Source organism: Hyperolius riggenbachi, chromosome 4 (genome assembly GCF_040937935.1).
Source record: "Hyperolius riggenbachi isolate aHypRig1 chromosome 4, aHypRig1.pri, whole genome shotgun sequence".
NCBI lineage: Eukaryota > Metazoa > Chordata > Amphibia > Anura > Hyperoliidae > Hyperolius > Hyperolius riggenbachi.
In genome coordinates, this window is record NC_090649.1 from 203160267 (window position 1) to 203182496 (window position 22230).

General features: G+C 42.5%; 1 protein-coding gene across 5 annotated transcripts in view; it reads right to left on the reverse strand.

Annotated features, from left to right (window-relative positions):
• Nucleotides 1-22230, reverse strand: part of LOC137571707 (receptor-type tyrosine-protein phosphatase beta-like) — a 103636-nt gene that overhangs the window by 31868 nt on the left and 49538 nt on the right. For 4 of the 5 annotated variants that reach the window (XM_068281245.1, XM_068281248.1, XM_068281247.1 and 1 more), the window contains exons 7-11: nt 19247-19513; nt 15934-16182; nt 6148-6405; nt 2771-3028; nt 452-709 (exon numbers count right to left, since the gene is read on the reverse strand). In XM_068281245.1, coding sequence (XP_068137346.1) covers nt 452-709; nt 2771-3028; nt 6148-6405; nt 15934-16182; nt 19247-19513 — 1290 coding nt within the window. The remainder of the gene's footprint in view (nt 1-451; nt 710-2770; nt 3029-6147; nt 6406-15933; nt 16183-19246; nt 19514-22230) is intronic. The other variant, XM_068281249.1, reaches the window with a different exon arrangement.

A 22230-nucleotide genomic window follows, 5' to 3' on the forward strand; every position in this document is an offset into this window, starting at 1 on the left:
ATTTTCCTACCCTAAAAATAAAAAGTAAGGTTGAATGTTTTAATGTCTTTAATCAATGGCAGCCTATTAAGTGTCCCAAAGTTAGAAAAAGGTCAATAGTTCATGTATTTTATCTGTTCCTGCCCTCAGAAGAATTGTATTCTTCCAGGAAAGCTTTTATGGTTGTAATTTTCTTATCAGTAAAGTTTACTATATTCCCGACAAGAAACCGACAAGACAGAAGCTGTCATATCTACGACTAGAAATTAACTCTTTCAGGCGGAAAAATAAATAATGCAGATTGCCTGGCAGTCCTGCCACACCTCTATTTCTAATACTTAGCCATAGACCCTGAACAAGCATGCTGTTACGGTGTTTACTGACTTACTGCCAACATTGCCTGCTACATTTTATTTTTCCAGAGCAAATGGCAAAAATACATTCAACCCCATCAATTTTGGTAAAGACTCACTTGTGTATGCTGGTATATTAGAGGCGGCTCCTGTTACATTTTCACCCACAACAGCAGAGACCAGAAAGGTGTAGTAATTTCCAGGTGTCAGGCCTACAATGGTGTCATATGTTGTGGTCACTGTTTTGCTGAAAGATGGCTGTGATTGAATCTGAATTAAATATACAGTGGCATTTCCATCTGGTTTCTCCCAGCTCAGAGACACAGAAGTGGTGGTGGTGTTATTGTTTATCATTAGGTTCTTGACTATTCCAGGCACTAAAATAAAACACATCATTAACTGATTACTAGCAATGCATAAATGACAGTCAATAATCAAGATACACCCCAGGTCAGGTTGATATATATGGGTGGTGGTTGATTCACAAATCAGAATCAGTGAGCTTTATTAACATAATGTTAGTGCTGCTTCAATTATCTTTTTAATTCTCCTTTCCACAGCAGAGATAAGCTGTTTCAGCCACCGCAGCCCTAAATGTTTTTTATGCATATACCAGAAAAAGGCCCGCCTGTTAAAAAGACGAGCGCTAGGCCACGGCCGCTACCTCCCGCAACACTCACGCAGATACGCTTGCCCATAACCACCGCTGTCTGAAGCATATGCACACAGGGAGATGTTGCTTGTTTGGCAGTTGGAAAAAGCTGTTATTCCCCACAATGCAATGAGGTTCACAGACAGCAAACTGTCAGGTCTGGAAGCACAGACACAGGGACACAGTATGATGCAAAGACAGGGGTTTTATTATAAAGGACTAGTAAAAAGCCCCCCCCTTAATAAACGGGCGCTAGGCCACGGCTGCTAAACCCGGGCAAAGCGCATACCGACGCTTCCCGCTCACCCGTTCCTCACTGCTGTACGAAGTATATGTACACAGGGAGATGTTGCTTGCTTGGCAGTTGGAAAAAGCTGTTATTTCCCACAATGCAGTGAGGTCCTCAGACAGCAAATTGTCAAGTCTGGAAGCACGGAAACAAGGACACAGGAGGATGCAGAGACACAGGTTTTATTGTATAGGATTTTAATGTGGAAATACTGCTGACCAAGGTCAGGAAGCCAATTTTCAGTTGTTAACTGAAAATAAAACAGTAAGATGGGCAGGAACGTTGGCAGAAAAAAACAAGCACACAAATCCCTCAAACATTCCAAATTAAAGGACAACTTAACCACCTTGGCGGTAATGACAAGCTCAACTCGTCCATTACCACCGCGGTGGATTGCTCAGCCCCTGGAGGGATTTTTTTTTGCACCAAATTTTCGGAGGGGGTGTAGCTAGCACTTGGCTACCTACATCACCCCTCTGATTGCTGCCGGCCCGCTGATCCCCGCGATCGCTGCTGTTTTTGCTTACCCCCCCTCCCGAAGCCCGTGCCGGCGCAGCCTCTCCATGGCCTCCAGGGGTCGATATGGCAACGATTGGAACTGCACATGACGTCATGACGTCAGACTTCATGTCCGATCGTCACCATAGCAACGCCTGAAGCTATGGCGGAAGTCTCGGGCATCGCGGGATCTCGGCCAGGTAAATATCGCTGGCGGCGTGCGGTGGGGGGGGGCACAGTGCTGGGGGACTTGGGGGCAGAGTGTAGCTAGCCTAGTGCTAGCTACACTAAAAAATGACCTTTTTTAGAAAAAAGCTACCCGCGGCCACATTGCTGCAATAATTGTAACCAGAGCTGCTCAAATCCGGAACTGGGAGACATCCAGACAGTTCTATCCGGATATCTCCCATTTACCTGTGCGGGGTGGGCGGGGGGGAGGGGGGGGGGTCAATCTTACCTGTCTGACTTCTTCTTCGGTCCGTCCCTCGGCGCCTCCCACGATGTGGTCCAAGCAGCGGTCACATGATTACAAATGAGCGGATCGTTCAGACACAGTGTTATCAGTCTGCAGACAGACTGTACACACGCTCTACTATCACTGGAACGCCCGCCCAGCTGGAGGGTCCGATGGACCCGTCGTTCCTTACAGTAGTGCGTGTGTACGCACCTTAAGATGGGCAGGAACGTTGGCAGGAAAGCACAAGCCCACAAATCCCTCAAAAAATCCAAATGAAAGGATAACTGAAGTGAGAGGGATATGGAGGCTGCCATATGTATTACTATGTATTACCGTTTAAGCAATACCAGTTGCTGGACAGTCCTGCTGATCTTCTGCCTCTAATACCTTCAGCCACAGATCTTGAACAAGCATGCAGCAGGCCAGGTGTTTCGGACATTTTTGTCAGATCTGACAAGATTAGCTGCATGCCTGTTCCTGGTTATTGCTGTGTGCAAATGACAAAAATACATTCAACCCCATCAATTTTGGTAAAGACTCACTTGTGTATACTGGTATATTAGAGGCGGCTCCTGTTACATTTTCACCCACAACAGCAGAGACCAGAAAGTTGTAGTAATTTCCAGGTGTCAAGCCTACAATGGTGTCATATGTTGTAGTCACGGTTTTGCTGAAAGATGGCTGTGATGGAATCTGGATTAAATATACAGTGGCATTTCCATCTGGTTTCTCCCAGCTCAGAGACACAGAAGTGGTGGTGGTGTTATTGTTTATCATTAGGTTCATGACTATTCCAGGCACTAAAATGAAAGACATCATTAGCTGATTACTAGCAATGCATAAATGAGAGTCAATAATCAAGATACACCCCAGGTCAGGTTGATATCTACGGGTGGTGGTTGATTTACAAATCAGAATCAGTGAGCTTTATTAACATAATGTTGGTGCTGCTTCAATTATCTTTTTAATTCTCCTTTCCACAGCAGAGGTAAGCCGTTTCATTCAGTGCAGCCCTAAATGCTTTTTATGCATATACTAGTAAACAGGCCCGCCTGTTAAAAAACGAGCGCTAGGCCACGGCCGTTACCTCCCACAACACTTGTGCAAACACGCTTGCCCGTAACCACCGCTGTCCGAAGCATTTGCACACAGGGAGATGTTGCTTGCATGGCAGTTGGAAAAGGCTGTTATTTCCCACAATGCAATGAGGTTCACACACTGTCAAGTCTGGAAGCACGGACATAGGGACACAGGAGAACACAAAGACAGGGGTTTTATTACAAAGGACTTTAATGTGGAAATACTGCTGACCAAAGTTGTGAAGCCAATTTGCAGTTGTTAACTGAAAATAAAACAGTACGATGGGCAGGAAAGTTGGCAGGAAAGCACAAGCACACAAATCCATCAAACATTCCAAATTATAGGACAACTGAAGTGAGAGGGATATGGAGGCTTCCATATTTATTACCTTTTTAGCAATACCAGTTGCTGGACAGTCCTGCTGATCTTCTGCCTCTAATACCTTCAGCCATGGCCGGCCTTTGACCTAAGCGACCACAGCGGTCGCTCAGGGCGCCGGCTTCCAAGGGCGCACGTGCACAGCTGTCTCCACTCACCGCAATGCACTCCTGCATACATAGCGGCTCCCTCCTATCCCCGGCACTCAGACTGTCAGCCCTGTAGTTCATCTGTGGACGAATCTGCAGCAGTGATGACAGAGAGAGCCCAGTGGTGGCGCTGTGTATCTCAAATACAGGAAGTGCTAATTTCCTGAATGAGCACTTCCTGTATTTGAAATATACAGCGTGTCTTCCTTCGCTCTGTCATCAATGCTGCCGGGCTACCCACCGCTGAACTACAGGGCTCACAGTCTGACAGAGTTCCGGGGATCGGAGGGAGCCACGAGTGAGGGGAACTTGTTTTAATGCAGCTGACAGGTCTGTGTGTACAGAAGCACATAGCCCCAGCTCCCCCAGAGTGCCGGGGAGCTCAGCAAACCGTAAGCAAGGGGGACTTTAGCACAGAGGCAGGTGAGTCACTCAAGGGGCTTCACATAGAGTATGTGAAATGCAGCATAATGTACTGGACTTTGTGCAGCAGTCAACTAGTCTTTTTCCAATGGCAGGAACAGCGCATGGATGCTGAACGTAGTTATCTACAGTCTCTCCCTGTCTCTCTATCCATCCATCGCTATATCTGCGTGACTCTCTCTCTATGTACAGTATATATATATATACATATCTATCTATCTATCTATCTATCTATCTATCTATATATATATATATATATCTGTCTGTCTATCCATACTTTTCTCCCTATTCATCCATCCCTATATTATTGTTCTTCATCCCTCTGTCTATCCATCCATCCCTATATCGGTCTCTGTCTTTCTCTCTCTCTGTGCATGTGTGTATATATATATATATATATATATATATATATATATATATATATATATATATATATATATATATATATATATATGTACGTATGTACATACATAAATATGTATGTCTATCCATCCCTATATTATTATTTTTTTATTATTATCATTATGTATATAGCGCCAAAATCTTCCATAGCACTGTACATATATGTCTCCCTTCCCTTGCTCTCTATTTATTCATCCATTTATCATCTAAACCTACCTACATCTATCTATCTATCCAGGGGCGTACCTAGAAATCCCCGGGCCCCCTGCAAAAAAAAAATCCAGGACCCCCCCACCTCCCTAGGGCCCGCTCAAGAACTTTTGTGGGGCAGGAGGGATCGCAGCACAAGAGGAGAGCGTGGCCGCAGATTGGTGGGGAGGGGGGACATTCCCCCCCTCCCTCACCTCGGGCTCTCCTCTCAGCGCTCCCCCTCCTGCAATCATTGGTGGCAGCGGCGGCGGCGGCAGGCTGAACACATTACCTCCTTCTCGCCGGAGGTCTTCCGATCTCTAAGAGCTTCATGTAACTTCCTGTGTAAACAGGAAGTTGCTCTTAGAGATCATCTATCCAGGGGCGTACCTAGAAATCCCCGGGCCCCGCTGCAAAAAAAAAAAATTGTGTGTGTGTGTGTGTGTGTGTGTGTGTGTGTGTGTGCGCAAAGAGGATGAAGGGGGGGGGGGCACCAAAGTCAGGCTTCGCTCAGGGTGCTGTGAAACCTAAGGCCGGCCCTGCCTTCAGCCACAGATCTTGAACAAGCATGCAGCAGGTCAGGTGTTTCTGACATTATTGTCAGATCTGACAAGATTAGCTGCATGCCTGTTTCTGGTTACTGCTGTGATTCAGACACTACGGCAGCCTAACAGACCAGCAGTCCTTCCAGGCAACTGGTATTGCTTAAAAGGAAATAATTATGGCAGCCTCCATATCCCTCTCACTACAGTTGCCCTTTCAAGTAAATCCTAGGTGAAAATAAACTGATGAGATAAACAAATCTATTTATCTTCCTACCCTAAAAATGACTTTTTTGAGTATCTCAAGGTTTTATTTTATATTTAAACATTTAGAAAGTAGGTTGAATGTTTTAATGTCTTTAATCAATGGCAGCCCATTAAGTGCCCCAGAGTTAGAAAAAGGTCAATAGTTCATGTATTTTATCTTTCCCTGCCCTCAGAAGTTGTATTCTTCCAGGAAAACTTTTATGGCTGTAATTTTCTTCTAAGTGATGCTTACTATATTCCCGACAAGGTGCCCACAAGACAGAAGCCGTCATATCATAGCCATCAGGCAGACAAATATACAATGCAAGATTGCCTGGCAGTCCTGCCACACCTTTATTTCTAATGCTTTTAGCCATAGACCCTGAACAAGCATGCTGTTACGGTGTTTACTGACTTACTGCCAACATTGCCTGCTACATTTTATTTTGTCCAGAACAAATAGTCTAATGAAAAATACATTCAACCTTATCAATTTTGGTAAAGACTCACTTGTGTATGCTGGTATATTAGAGGTGGCCCCTGTTACATTTTCACCCACAACAGTAGAGACAAGAAAGTTGTAGTAATTTCCAGGTGTCAGGCCTACAATGGTGTCATATGTTGTAGTCACGGTTTTGCTGAAAGATGGCTGTGATTGAATCTGAATTAAATATACAGTGGCATTTCCATCTGGTTTCTCCCAGCTCAGAGACACAGAAGTGGTGGTGGTGTTATTGTTTATCTTTAGGTTCTTGACTATTCCAGATACTAAAATGAAACACACATTTAACTGATTATTAGCAATGGGTAAATGAGAGTCAAGAAAAAAGGTACACCCAAAGTCAGGTTGATATCCATGGGTGGTGGTTGATTCATAAATCAGAATACTAGAATCAATGATCTTCATTTCCATAATGTTTGCGTGGCTTCAATTATCTTCATAAATATCCTGTCCACAGTGGAGGTAAGCTGTTTCAGTCACAGCAGCCCTAAATTCTTTATGTATATTTTTGAATATGGAAATACTAATGACCAAGGCCAGGGAGCCATTTTGCAGTTGTTAACTGAATAAAACAGTAATCTGGCAGGGAGGCTGGCAAAAAAAAAAAAAAAAAAAACAGAAGCACATGAATCTCCCAAACACTACAAATTAAATGTCCACCATTGGGAGTAAAAGCAGTTCAGGCTATGGATTAAAAACAGTCTCACATGATGTCTCCCAGCAAACCAGCAGGTTGGAGCAGAAGACAAATGGTAATCTGGATTTACTGTTAATACAAAACTATATCCTTAATGACTGGAGAGACACCTAGTGGCTGAAATGCAATTTGTCATATTGCTACAAAATGTACTTTGAGTAAACATGCATTAATTCAGCCTCAAGTAGATCAACCAGCACTGGCTGTCTATTCTTAACAAATATTAGCTTTACAATGGTCCTTTTGTTTAGTGCTATCTCTAACTGATCCTTCCTTACCTCCTTGCTGATACTTAACCTAAAACTCCTCCTTTCCCACCACTATCAACACCACCAAACTAATGTAAATGCTTTCGTGACCCTAACCTTCTAACCCTAGCTTGAAGGGATGCTTATTCGTATTCCGTTGAAATTTCCGCATTTCTGTTTGGAAATCGGCAACGGAATTCTGCGGAATACAGCATTACCACAACTCGGTAACTTTAGCCCAATTACAGAAGCATTGGACCAATCGGAGAATGCAGAATGTTTCTACAAAAATTAGCTTACGGCAGTAATTTTAGACCAATCACAAGATCGTGCTACCGAGCATCCCCGAGTCTTGTAACTGGACTAAATGTTTGTGGTATTTCAATTACCGTGGTAAAATTCTGCATTCTTTGATTGGTCCAATACTTCCGGTCACCTTGGAAGTATATGGCCAATCAGAGAATGCAAAAAAATGAAAAGAAAAAGACTCCTCAGAAACTGAAAAACCTGTGGAATCGGTTTCCGCCGAATCGGAATTCAGCATTTCCGACCATTCCTACTAATTAGTAAAACTAACCTCTTACCCTACCATCTATCATTACCCTTCCTAAGGGCTGGTTCAGATGGGCTTCTGCAGGATGGCTAGTGGGTGGCTCATTTAGCCAATGTTAAATGCCTTTCTGCTACTAAGCTGAAAAGCATTGAGCATCAGTTCCTGGCATTTTGTCATTGACCTTCCTAGGAGGGCACGGAACCGCCCGAACACAGTGGTCTTGGACGCTACATGTGGCATCCAAGACAAGACAAAAAGACAGAACCTACTGTTGCGTTTATGTGAACGATGCAAAAAACTATCTCTGTTGTTTAAAAAATGCTTCCATTAATTTAAATGGAATGGCAGTTGATCCCTTTCAATTGACTCTTTCATCACCCACCAAAAGTCTTCACTCCCAGCTCCAAATCCATGGAGAGAGGTCATATTGTCAAACACTGAAGTTGTTTGTTTTGGACACCAGAGCAGTATTATATATTGTAACTGATAGTTGGTGCTCAGTTATATGAAAGCCTAGCACTGGCACCTAAATCATATGCCGACACCGCTGAGTCATGATGTTATACTGACTCTGGGGCAGTGCCCAAAAAAACCAAATGACAAATAAAACTAATACATCTCAACACTGTAACTATATATACACTAGCTCAAAATTTCCTGCATCCTTATTGGAGCCTAGGTCTTACTAGAGATGAATAACAGCTGTTTGCCTGTTCGCCCACAGGCAAACACATGGCGCGTTCGACCTCCTAACCTTCCCCCCACCCCCCCATGCATCACCATTGAGCCAAAAATTGACCCCTCACTCCAGAGTCAGCAGACATATGGCACCCAACCAGCTATCCCTCTCTCCTAAACCACACCCCCTATTAAAACACCAGCATGGCAGGCATTTTACAGTCTGTCTGTGTGCTGTGTAAAGCAGTGCATTAGTTAGACCTGTGTTCTGTGTGTACCGTTCAGTGCAGCTTCTTGCTGCTACCATAGTACTAGGCACCGTCCTGATCACCCAAGCATTAGAGAGGCGGTCATCTCCGTGGCACACTGCTCAAGGTACTTTTGTATTGACTGGAGGAAATAGGCCAGCACCAGTGAAACGTGTTGTCTTATGTGCATGAATAAAATGTGTACTTACCTATTGTAGTTTGTCTTTAAGCTAAGACCTATATACTCCTAGATATACATACTGTACTCAGGGCACCTCCAATAGAGTGATTGATCCCCCAATAGCCCTTGTAAGGGCTGTTTTTTTATATTGTTTATTGCTGTTCTGTGTGCCCAATGTCCAGAGCGCTTGAGCTGCTGTAGGAGACAGGTGTACAGCACAGCTAGTGCAACATTACCTCACCCAATAGTCCTTTAAGGGCTGTGTTTTTTTCTTGATGTTGTTATATTGCTGTTTTGTGCATCCACTGTCCACAGCACTTGAGCTGTTGCAGATAGGTGTGCACTGCACTTCACTAAACAAACAATTTTTTCCCAAAAATAATACTTTTTTTTTTTGCAAATATATGTCAATATATGTCAAAGGTAAAGAAGAAAGATGCGGTCCGCAACAAGTCTCTCCACAGTCTTGTAGTTTATTTGGGACGTATCCTCACAGCATTTAAAAAAAGTACAAAGCTGACATGTTTCGGGCCATACAGCCCTTTGCGGACCGCATCTTTCTTCTTTACTACAGTGTCCAGGCCTGGCTGCCTATGGTCCAGCACTGCCTTCCACAGTGCAGTCGAGCGGTTGTTTCCTGATTGCTTAAGATGTCAAAGGTAGTTATATACTACTGTATTATGTATTGTTTCATCTTTGCAAACATGCCTGTGTAGATTCAGGTGAAGCGAAAATGTCAATTTTCACTACTCAATAATGTACTCAGTGCAAATGTTGCATTGGCAATAAGCTTGGAAAAGAATAAAAAACAGGCACCAGGTCATCCACATGTCTGCTCAGAGGGGAAAAATATTATGTATTATTTTAATTATAATGTTGAAAAAGAAGCATTTCCAGAACCATTTAACACAATTCGAAGTACGCATTTCACTTTGACAGTCCTAAAGAACTTTGTCCTAAATTTGACCACATTTAGGACCTTGAAGATCAGTATAGTTGATAGGCAAAAGAAGTTGTGCAAAATGTGATCTACAGAAAAAACAACAACCAAAAATATCAATGCCTATTGAACTGTCATCTATCATTCTATCATCTTTGAAACTTTGTTACTTAGGTTTGTAGGCTCTTTTTAACGTGATGACACTTCTGCAATTCCCATGCTGCACTGTTTCTCATTTCTCATTGCAAGTCTGCTATGCATTGCCCATATCACCGCACATAATATACAATCTTTTTTTCCCAGAAGTTTGTATTGATGTGCTTGTCCACTAAACCAATATTTTCTATCTATAGGAAAAAAAAAGTTTGTGACTGTGAGTCTGTGACTAGTAGCAGTGACTAAATATCTCATGTGACATGGGCCTAAAACAAAATCCATGAATATTTTTTTGCACTCTAAGCCCCCTAATACTTACCTATGGGGGCCTTCTACAGGGGAAGGCCGCGGGGTGAGACGAATGCTAGCTCACTCTGCTGCCGCTCAAATTCCTGACGGCGTTAAATACTATTCCACCTCCGTCGTAATCTACTCAGAGGGAGATGTAATTCGATGTCTGGCAATTGCCGGAACTTGAATTACCCTTGTGCGGGAACGTACTATAGCATTAGTGCTATCGCGGCACAAAACCACCTGTTTCATGCTTGGCTCCGCATCATACTAGGGTGGTAACAAGCTGGGCTGAAGACACCCCATTCCTGGACCACACCTTTCTCTTACAGTAAAGAGCAGGGGGGAAGGCAAGATCTAGGCTGGCCCCACTGCCTAACAGAGCCACTAGGGGCCCCACCCACAGTGCTATACCCTATCACTCCAAGCCATGAACACAGGCATGTCGACCATTGATCTAAATGGAACAGGGGTGGTTCGTTGCTGTTACAGTTTTGTGCTCTCCAATGGGGAACAAAAGGAAGGACAAGTGACCTGTGTACCACACCCTCTCCCACAAGGGACTACTGAAAGTGATGATGTGGAGCTACAGCAGAGTAATCAGCAGCATTCCGAGGCTGTCAATAAAGATAGTTTTGTATGATGTAGAGGGATATACTGTATGCTCCTGCCGCATCACACTTCATTGTAGACAGCTGGAGTATGGTAAATTCTCCAGCTGCACTGCTGAGGTTTGTCACAAGGAGACAGGCTGCAGGTAAGTATGTCGTCCTTATTGAGGGATTGGTTGGTTATTGGGGGAGGAGGGGAGACTCTGCCTTTGTCTGTTTACAGCCTTTGTCACTGGCTATTTACGGTATGTGGAATGCTGCCTAATTATGTTTGGGTGAACAGGCTGCCTAATTTTTTTAGAAGGGGTCTCCCTGACCAATTATGTATTTGTCAGAAGGAAATGTTTACTAATTGTGTTCTGTTTTGCAGAACAAAATTCTACAAATAGGATACAGCAATGGTCAAATCTATAAAATAAAATACTTATTTAGACAGTGATGCTATTAACTGTATTCAATATTACTATCTTAAAGAGGCACTGTAAAGACATATAATAAAATACATTACATTTTTCAGGATACCTACTTTTATGTTAATTATGCTATTGTGTAATGTCTTCATTGTCTTTGAAGAAAATAAAATGTAACAATGATGCTTTGTATTATATTGAAACGTGTCTCAATCCCAATAAACCCTATCCAGGCCATTTGTTTACTTGTTTTTATTTTGTACATCTTTTTTGGCAAAATGTTCACCAGTTATGTCTCTTTCCCCTAGCCACCAAAACCAACTTAACCAAATGCAAAATGCACAGTTGTTTCACACACGTTCAAGTGTGTGTGTGTGTGTGTGTGTGTGTGTGTGTGTGTGTGTGTGTGTGTGTGTGTGTGTGTGTGTGTGTGTGTGTGTGTGTGTGTGTGTGTGTGTGTGTGTGTGTGTGTGTGTGTGTGTGTGTGTGTGTGTGTGTGTGTGTGTGTGTGTGTGTGTGTGTGTGTGTGTGTGTGTGTGTGTGTGTGTGTGTGTGTGTGTGTGTGTGTGTGTGCTATGTGTTTGCAGTACAGATAAATGGACTGACCTTAAGGACACTATTTTACCAGATAAATGTCATCCACATTTGCAACAATGCAGCATTTGACTTGGTTTGTTTTTTCAATAGGAACAATAGTTTAAAGCTTTGTGCACAGGATAGATGCTTCTCGGCTGAAGTGGCCAGTGGGGAATCTAGCATGTGTACGATGGCCCCAATGCATCCAGCCTGCCGGATCATCTTGTCTGAGCTTAAACCAATGCCAATGTTTTTCTTCTTACCCCTTCAGCTGCGTCCCGCTCCGTCATGTGCTACATGTCATCATTCTGCCCCCTCCAACAGAATGCATTGCTCGTCTGCAGGCTAGAGATGCATCTGTACAAATCTTGGGCCTAAACTGTCACCTGACGGATCAAATCCCAGTCCCTGTGGGTAACCAAAAGTGTACCTGTATATACACCTTTACCAGATGCTCATGCGGAAAAAAAACCCATGGTTGTACTTCAAGCTGTTAGTTCATGGTAACTGTTTATTGTGTGCAGAAGGCAAAAATCCCAACATTGAGGCTTGGCCTTTGTTTTTGCCCATTGGTTTTTGTTCATTTCAGCTGTTTCAGTAAGCTATTGCAATGCCAATCAAGCACAAGGTTTTATATTTTTTTCACAGGGATATGGAAGGAGCCTTTACTGACTTAGTACTGAAAACACTACCTGAATGGCAGTATTGTTTTTTTTTGTTTTGTCTATACCTTTTTTGCCCATTGACCCAGGACAAGCATGTAGGCAAGGTCCTCTGACTTAACTTTGGCTCCACTGTCTGCATGCTTGTTTTTAGTGTGTGACTCTGGTACTGCTGAAGACAAAAATATCATATTAACAGCCAAACTGGATTTTTAAAAACTGGATTTTTTTTCAAAATGGCAACCTCCATGTCCCTGTAACTTCAGATTTCTATTATGGAAGTGACCACACTGAAAGGACAGGCAAATTAAATCAACTAAGGTACATACAGGTATTTAACCTATTAGCTATAGCTAAAAAAAATAGAGTAACACATGTTACATTAGCAATGCGGGTGTTATGAAGGTAACGTGGTAGCGTACATCGATTTTACCACTGGTTAGAGAATATGTTCCAATAACATTTTTTATGACGTTGAAGCTGCAGCTGAGTGTTATGATATCCTTCATGTTTATTCTGCGACTAAGTGGACCGAGCCTGTTAATATAACGGGCTCTAGTCTCTCACAACCGCCCCTATGACCGCCGCCGCATGTAAGCGCGCACATGCCCGCCCGCATACCCGCGCGCACACACGCCCGCCCGTTCTCCTCCTGTCCCAACAGCTACACATGCACAGTAGCTAAAACACACGGACACAGGGACAGGAGGATTACGCATGGGCAGAGGGGTTTTATTATATAGGATACTTTCTACTTGTGTTTATATTATACATTTGAAAGCAGTGTAGTGCACATTTTTGGTGTTTAGGCAAATACACCATGCCAGTGTTCATTGTATTTATGTGGAAATACTTTAGTAAACCAAAGTTAAAAATAATAAAATATTTTGATCTAATTGAAGATTCGTGAGCAATACCATGGTTCTTGAATTGTATTGCTTGCCATGTTTAGAGTCACCGTCAGCAGTAATTTTTCATTTGCACATGTTATATTAATATTTCCTACTACTAATACAGTGATTCAAATTAAAGCATGGGAACATGGAACCGCATTGGGAAATCGTATTTACTAAATTTAATAAAGTTATACAGGATTTTTCTTTCTGGGTTTGAAGAATTTTTTTTTTTTTTTTTACTGTAAAAGAAAGCAGTGTTGCTTGCAAATTTTCGCCAGTCATTTTCACATTGAAGATGCTATTTTCGATTTCGAGAAAATATTTGCAAAAATACATTGTATATTTGCAATATGGCATAAATTCACAAATTGTGCAAAGTCAGTATTCTTACCATAAACATTTGTGAGAAGTGCTAAATCATTTATGTTTTGCATAGAAATGTGTGAAAAATGCTAAAAATCACAAACTTATTACAAAATGATTTTCAAAAGCATTTTCGCTCAAAAGTTAAATTTACCATTATTTTTGCAAAAATGAATGCAAAAAGAATATCAGAATTTTTGCTCATCACTGAAAGAAAGTAGATATTTGGATTATTTTGGATTACCAAGTTGTAGCAATAAGGTATTGTACCGTGTTAGCCATTAGTAAAATAAATCAGTAAATGGCATCATCCTGATTCAAAACTTTTTGCTTTCGATTACCAAGAGATTCTTGTTTACTTTAACATATGTAATCCAAGAACAAGTCTTTTTTAAGTTTAAAGAAGAACAGTAGCCATGAATTGAAAATATATTTGTACTGAAGACTAACTACAACTGTATACATTTATTAATGTTTCTGATTTTTTTTATTTTTATTTGTACATGATGTATCCTGTACATGTGTTGTAAATTCCCAGTTCTTGGCCACACTCTGGCTGAAGGAGACTGGTGCTGGCGCCTGCTTGACATATTATGCCAGCCAGGTTGCCTCTCCCTGTGCTTGATATTTGTGTTACTAAGACTGTAGAAAATGCCAGAAGCAGTCATACAGTGGAGCAGGAGGCAGAGGGCAAATATGAGATAGCAGAATGGTAGACACTGGAATGGTAGGAAGATCATTATTGCTAGATTATTCACAGTAAATATCCACACTTATAAGGTTTACTGTACATTTCCATTTCAAAAAAAGTATCTTTTATTTCTTAAAGGGACACTTAAGTCAAACAAAAAAAATGAGTTTTACTCACCTGGGGCTTCCAATAGCCCCCTGCAGCTGTCCGGTGCCCTCGCCATCTCCATCCGATCCTCCTGGCACCACCGGCAGCCAATTTCTGTTTCGGTGACAGGAGCTGACAGGCTGGGGACGTGAGTGATACTTCGCGTTCCTAGCCACAATAGCGCCATCTATGCTGCTATAGCATATATCATATACCATATAGCAGCATAGAGGGTGCTAATGTGTCTGGGAACGTGAAGAATCACTCGCGTCCCCAGCCTGTCAGCTCCTGTCACCGAAACAGGACGTGGCTGTCGGCGGGGCCAGGAGCATTGGAGGGAGACGGCGAGGGCACCGGACAGCTGCAGGGGGCTATTGGAAGCCCCAGGTGAGTAAAACTCATTTTTTTTGTTTGACTTAAGTGTCCCTTTAAGCCTTGACTACAATACCACTTCAACTTCACTTGCTGTGGTGAACGCTGCTTTACTAGATACCCAGACAGGCAATAACAGCTTAGGCATCTACCAGATAGTGAAGGATGTTTGGGGTAGTGTTAATGAATTACATAGCAGGGTCTCACATGCAAGCTATGTTATCCACTATAGCTACAATTTATAACAAGCCCACCCTCAAATCAACAAAAGGCTCTAAAAATTGCCAATATGTCTTTGCTTAATAAACTGCTATTTCAATAAAAATAGCATATGTCTGTTTTTTCTCAGTTTTTTTCTCTCAGATAGAAAGCAGATATTGTATGCAAAGCTTGTTTGTATTTTAATAGCCTTGTTTAATAAAGAATAGGTACAAAGCATGATGTGATATTATGGCCCCAACACGAAGACTCGTGATGAAGCCTATTTCATGATGCTGCGCATTATTTGTCTATAACTGATGGATTTAAGTAAATAAATTAAACATTCATGAAAGTGAGGGAATGTTAGACTCTCTTTGGAACCCCCTAAAACTTATATTTTGCATCCCTAAGGCTATATTACTTTGGCAAAGTTGTTTTTTTCCCATAATATCATGTAATGTGAAATAATATTGAGCAAATTTACCCATCACTTTAGTACAATATTTATACATTTGTACCATATCTAAGGAATATGAGGGCCTACAAAATTTCCACAAGCTACAGTATACTCAACCTATTGATCTTCCCATTGTGCAGTTGTTGGTAATATTACACAAAAATTGTAAGGTATATTACAAGTTTTTGATTTATTTTTCCTTCTTTCTACTATGTCCTTAATGTGTGGTGATAAATCTGTAAGTATCAAAGTAACAGTTTCAAAGACAAACAAAAAATGACACAATTAAAACATGCTGCCTGCATAATAACATGTTTCCTGACAGAGCCAAAAACATTGCTTTAGTAACCAGGATATTTAAGGAAATCTATATCATTCTTAAACGGTCCTGATTTTACCTTCCCGTAAACACTTACATGTTTGGTTAGATATTTCTGCAGGGTCTCCCTGTAGAGTGCCGGCTAAAGCTGTGACCCGGATCGTATAATTCTTTCCAGGTGTTAGGCCTTCTGCTGTGTAATATGTTGTACTAATTTCTTTTGGATAAGACGGATCTTCCAGAACCTGGATGAGGTAAGAAGTGGCATTTCCATATACCTGCCAGCTCAGAGACATGGAGGTAAAGCCAATGTTCTCTATGGTCAGATTCCTCACGACCTCAGGTTCTTGAAAGAAAAAAAAAAAAAGGGACAAAACCTTATTAGCATGTAAATAAAATTACACATAAAGCTACAGACAATATTCCACATGTACTACCTGAAACAAGCTCTAAAAATCACTTTGGGCAACAGGTTGTTCACGATATATGAATAACATAGGTGCCTGGCTCTTCTACTGACCACATATGCTACTGTTCCGTTGTTATTGCCTGATGGAGCGGGATCAAATCTGCGAAACGCTTTGCATTGTCCCCCGGTGTATGTAAATAAACTTGTTGTATTTGATAAACACATTGGCAAATTTTGTGTCTGCTTGGAAGAGGTAAGTCCACAGCTGCCTCCTCATGTTTTAAACTTTTTAGATACTTTTATCTTTTTGGCACCTCTGTATCCATACTACACTATATCACTATATCTTTTTTCCTCATCTGCGGAGAGCGACTTCTTAATCCTGAGTGGGGTCAGGTGGTCTAATCTCCCCACCTGCATTTACAGTGGTTGCCTTTGAGGTAACCCTGCTTTGTGAGTGTAGCTCATTACTCTACCATACTTAATTTCAACTACCAGTACATACTACACTATATTTGGCTCTTGGTGTCCCTATTCTGTGTATGATTATTATAGCCATAGACCCTGAACAAGCATGCTGATCATCAGATGTTTCTGACTAAAATCAGACAAGATTAGTATCATTCTTGTTTCAGGTATTTGATTTAGACACTGACGTCAGAATGATCAGCAGGACTGCCAGGCAACTAGCATTTAACGACCAGCTAATGCCGATAGGCGGCGCCTGGTCGTTAGTGGTATAGCATGGAAACGGCCGCTCGTACGAGCGGCCTTTCCATGCCAGTTCACGGAGGGTGTCTCCGTGAACAGTGTGTGAGCCGCCCATCGCGGCTCGCACACGTAATGTAAATAGGCGGGGAAGAAATCCCCGCTGTTTACATCATACGGTGCTGCTGACGTAGATCGGCGATCCCTGGCCTCTGATTGGCCGGGGATCGCCGGCATATGATAGGTTGAAGCCTATCCTACAATGCGCAGGACGGATATCCGTCCTGCTCCACCTAAGGAAAGGAGGGGAGGGAGGTAAGCGGGGAGAGGGCGGAAAACGCTGCGGAGGGGGGCTTTGAGGAGCCCCCCCCCCCCCGGTACTCACTAATGGCCGGCGGCGATCAGACCCCCCAGCAGGACATCCCCCTAGTGGGGAAAAAAGGGGGGAAGGCTGATCGCCCTGGTGTAATCCTGATCGGTGCTGCGGGCTGTAGAGCCCACGCAGCACCGATCATTAGAAATTCGCCTGGTTCTTAAGTGGTTGAAAGTAAATAAATATGTCATTTTCCACATACCCCATGTTTGTTTCTTACTTTGTACAGCGCCACAGCTGCTTTAAAAAAGCAACATTTATAACATACCTCTCATTTCATGTTCTCTACAAAATGTATTCACAGATTTATTTCTGGGAGTGTAGGTACTACCGGCACTATGAGCTATACAGTCCTATCACTAGAGGCAGGAGATGGCAGACATCCAGACACCATCTTGATTAAAAGAACTACGTGCTCATGATGCATTTAGCAGATGTTTATAACATGGATCATTGGAGAAAAGAAACAAGTTCCATCAGGCACTGCAGTTAATTCGTATTTATTCGTGTTTTCAGTGTGATTCAAATCACAGCATGTGAGATTCTTGTATTCAAAAGGCAGGTGCATAAGTCATAAGCAAACAACTTGTGCTATGATGACAGCGTCAAAATTATGCATGAGATAGATGTCCTACCATATCCAGTGGTGCTCATCCAATATTCGGGTATCCGAACTACGCAGATAAGCCGAACATTTTCCACTATCCGAACTTTGAATAGCAATTCAGATATTTTTGAAAATCCGAATAGCACTATCCGAGCAAACTCGGATTTCTCATCTGAAATCCGAAATCCGGGCAGATAGTTAGTTCAGATATCCGAGCAGAAGCCAAAATCACCTTCAATGGTAAAAATCCCTTTCGAAGGAATTCAGGCCGAGAGACAGAGAGAAAGAGAATTTAAGTCCCCACATCATCAATTAGTGTTTCCCTTTAAAAAAAACATGATGCTACATGCCTCATTTACCCTTAAAAACGTTTTACAAGCAGTTTAAAGCCGAATCCGGGTGGATATCTGGGATACTGGGTTCGGATCTCCGATTCGGATTCAGATTCCAAAATTTCAAACTCGGATATCTGCTTTGGATAGGATATCTGGGTATCCGGATCCAAATTCAATCCGGATTTTGAAAAAGGGTATCCGAGCAGCACTGACCATATCAGAGGGTGGTGGTGGTGGGTGCAGGGCAAAAATGGTAGCCTAATGGCCGTTTTGCACCGTGCTTCTTCCGAGGCTGATCCACTTAGACTTGGATCAGCCTCGGAAGAAGCACTGAGGCTACCGCCGTATTACGGCGGTAATACGAATTAACTGCAGTGCCTGATGGAACTTGTTTCTTTTCTCCAATGATCCACAGATATATTTCTATTATCAGAAATCATGAAGGTGAATACCATCCGAAAGTGTGGCAATCGCATAGGAAGCAGTATGAATAGGGATGGATTTCTGGAAAGGCCACAAAGGCCCGGGCCTTGGGCAGCTGCAGCCCAAGGGGGCACATGGATGTGAAATAGGTGTTTCCAACCATGAAAGAGGAGGCTGTAAATGGGAAGCAACACATGAAAAAGAGATGATGCCCAAGGGAGTTTATGTGACAGAAAGGGACTACAGTACATGGATGTTACACATGGAAGAGGGGGCTGCACATGGAATGGGAGGGGCACTACTGCACATGTAAGGGAAACCAAACATACTTTGTCTAGGGGCAGAAAAATTATAAATCCAGCCTCGAGTATGAATAAATAGAGTTTGGGGGGAAATAGGCCCTCACTGGCTAGAGGGGAAAATGAAATCAGGGAAATTGGATATTTATAAACAATGCAGGTAAAATAAAACCTTCTCCTCTTCAATAATAGACCTTTTCCAATAGAAAACCTTCTCCTGCTCAATAATAAGATCAGAAAAGGCTGCATTTCTTACTTGTGTATACAGATCTGTTTGTGATGACTCCTGGTATGTTCGGTTCTCCAATGACAGCATAAACCCAGAAGGTGTAGTAATTTCCAGCTGTCAGGTTTCCAATCACAGCAGAATTGTTATTTGTAGTAAATGATGTGTAATATGGAGCTCCATCTCCAGTCACTTCAATTTTGTAGAAGGCCTCACCGCCATCAGGGTGCTCCCATGTGAGAGATACTGCTGTGGTGTTGATAGTCTCTGATGTAAGGTTCTTTACTGGTCCAGGCTCTACAAAATAAGCCAGAAATAAGCTGTTAGTTTGCAGTACAACACATCAGATATAGATTTTAATTATAAAAACAAAAATGTAAAGTGCAGAGCACATACAGTATATAGCAGTCACCAATTACAGCAAACACATAAGATTAGGATTATTATAACATTTATAAATAACTGCACAAAGAGCCTTTAAATTATACCTGTATCCACCTGGGCGGGGGTTACATACACATCTAAGAAGAGGAAAGGCTCTGAATCCCTTAACTTAAAGAGAACCTGAACTGAAAACAAAAAGTCAAAATAAGCATACACAGGTGATAGTTACCTCCTGTGTAGTCTACTACTCAATGTCTTTCTCCTCTCCTGCGTCCCATTTGTCCACTGTGATAAATAGATTTCTCCATCCTCCATTTTAAAAATGCCATTACCCCTAACAGCTTCCTGGTCAGTACACTGTTAAACTGTAATATCACCCACTTGAGCCATAGGGAAACATGGACATTACCTTGCACATTCAGTTGTAACTGACAGCTGCTGATATATAACTGACACCAACTGGTATATTTCAGTTCTGACAAAATATTGTCAGAACTGGAAGGGATCACAGTAAGAAGAAAATGGTGAGCTTCTGAGAGGAACTGACAGTGAGGTCAGTATGTCATATTCATTTGCAGCTACGTCATGTGTTTATTTTAAATAATTTTCCTTGCTTCAGGTTCCCTTTAAAGCCTTCCTGGTCCTCTCTGCATGACCTTGTTCCACCACTGGTCCCCCCACACCCAGTTCCAATCTCTGACTTTATTGTCAAGGAAGCCTTCGGGTCTCCTCTGAAGGCTGTGTCAGTAATAAGGTCACTGAGTACTTCTAAAGATGAATGGCTCTGTACTAAACAGTCGTGAGAGCAAACTCGCTCGTGTGCAGTACAGAGCTGCTTGTCTTCAGAAGTACTCAGTGACCCAAAGACACAGCTGGCAGGAGATTGGAACAGGGGCTCAGCGGTGGAACAATAGGACACACAGAAGACCAGGAAGGCTCTAAGGCAGTGGTCCTCAAACTAAGGCCCGTGGGCCGAATGTTGCCCCCTGAGGCTTTTTTACCGTCTCCCTGCTCACAAAATGTTTTACTTATAGATGCGGTCGGCTGCGTCTTTAAATATTGGTGGTTCACATATAGAATAGCAGTGCTCGCATCACCCATCCACATAGAAGCCAGAAAGCAGTAATTCGCTGGTTTCCAATCAAATTCCACATCAGGCGACAGTACTGTCCAATTGAACTTCAGGTATCACCTGGGTATGCTTCACTTTTGGCCCACAAAGACATAATTTTATGTACTCCGGCCCCCCAGTAGTCTGAAGTATGTTGACCCGGCCTTCGACCCAAAACGTTTGGGGACCCCTGCCCTGCTCTAAGGGGTCCAGATCCTTAACTCTTATTAGGCAAATATATAAATCTTCCCCGGTGTTGTCTTTTAATGAAAAGACCGTTATCGCAAAAAAAAAAATGTAAAAATTTTAAATACACGTGTTATTTAACATTTGTCCTAGAGTAAAATGCACTGAAAACTATTGTTTTCTTATGTTCCTGTCACTTATAGTAGGCAGAAGAAATGTGACAGATTTCAGATTAATTCATCTCCTCACAGAGGATTCTCAGGAATTCCTTTATTTTCAAAAGCACTCTATGGATAGCAGTGACACACTCCAACTCAGGGCCGGGCCGAGGCATAGGCTGGAGAGGCTCAGTGTAGGAGGGGGCGCACAATTCATTCAGCTGTCATTCCTAATTGTGTTTGAAGCAGAAATAAATAAGAAAAGGGCATACATAGCAGTGACTGCAAGCCAGATAACTAGATATTAAGGTGTTGGGGAGGTTGTGGGCCCTGTGGCCCTCTTAGTCTAATTGCAATCATAAGCTGGGGTGGGAGGGATGGAGGGGCGCACTTTGGTGTCTCAGCCTTGGGTGCTGGAGGACCTTGTCCCAGCTCTGCTCCAACCTTACTTCTAGAATAGTGTAACAAGAGGAGACAGACTTTCCAGCACCATTGTAAAGGTCCTTTCCAATGAGTGCTTGTCAAAAAATGAAGAAAACCTAGAAAATTCTCAGTGAAGAGACAGACTAGTCAAAAACCTCTAAGATCTGTTTAATTTTTACTAGCTACTGTAAAGCTCGGTTCCCACTTGTGCAGAAAATTAACCCGTTTGGTACGTTTTCTAAACTCCCCCTTAACAACGGAAGCACATCCTATTGTTAAAAATAGGATCCACTCCCACTTGTAAAAAAATGGATCCGTTTGCTGAAATGCAAAGTCAGGGCCTGCTACATTTTTTCAGAATGGAATGCAAAATGTAGGGTGCACTGATGCAATTAAAGCCTATGAGAATGAAAAGTGTCCATTTTCACTAGGCTGGGTGCCATGTCTGCTCTGTCTGCTTTGATCACCGATATTCACTTGTCACCCAGTTTACCCACTGCTGTCTTCTCTGCTCAGTCCAAAAGCCAGTAAACAGATCAGTGGTGACTGGTGAGGTAGAAGCGTGGGGATCCCCATTGTATTGCAAAAGACCAATGGGAACCCAAAGCAGCAGGGAGGATAGTTGAGAAATAAAATCTCTGTTGCTAGGGAAAATTGCTCTATTGAAATACATTGGGGAGCCCCAAGCCAGTGAGCTTCGGGACCGAGCAGAGGAGTCAACAGCGGCAGAACTCGGTAGAAAAATAGAGAGG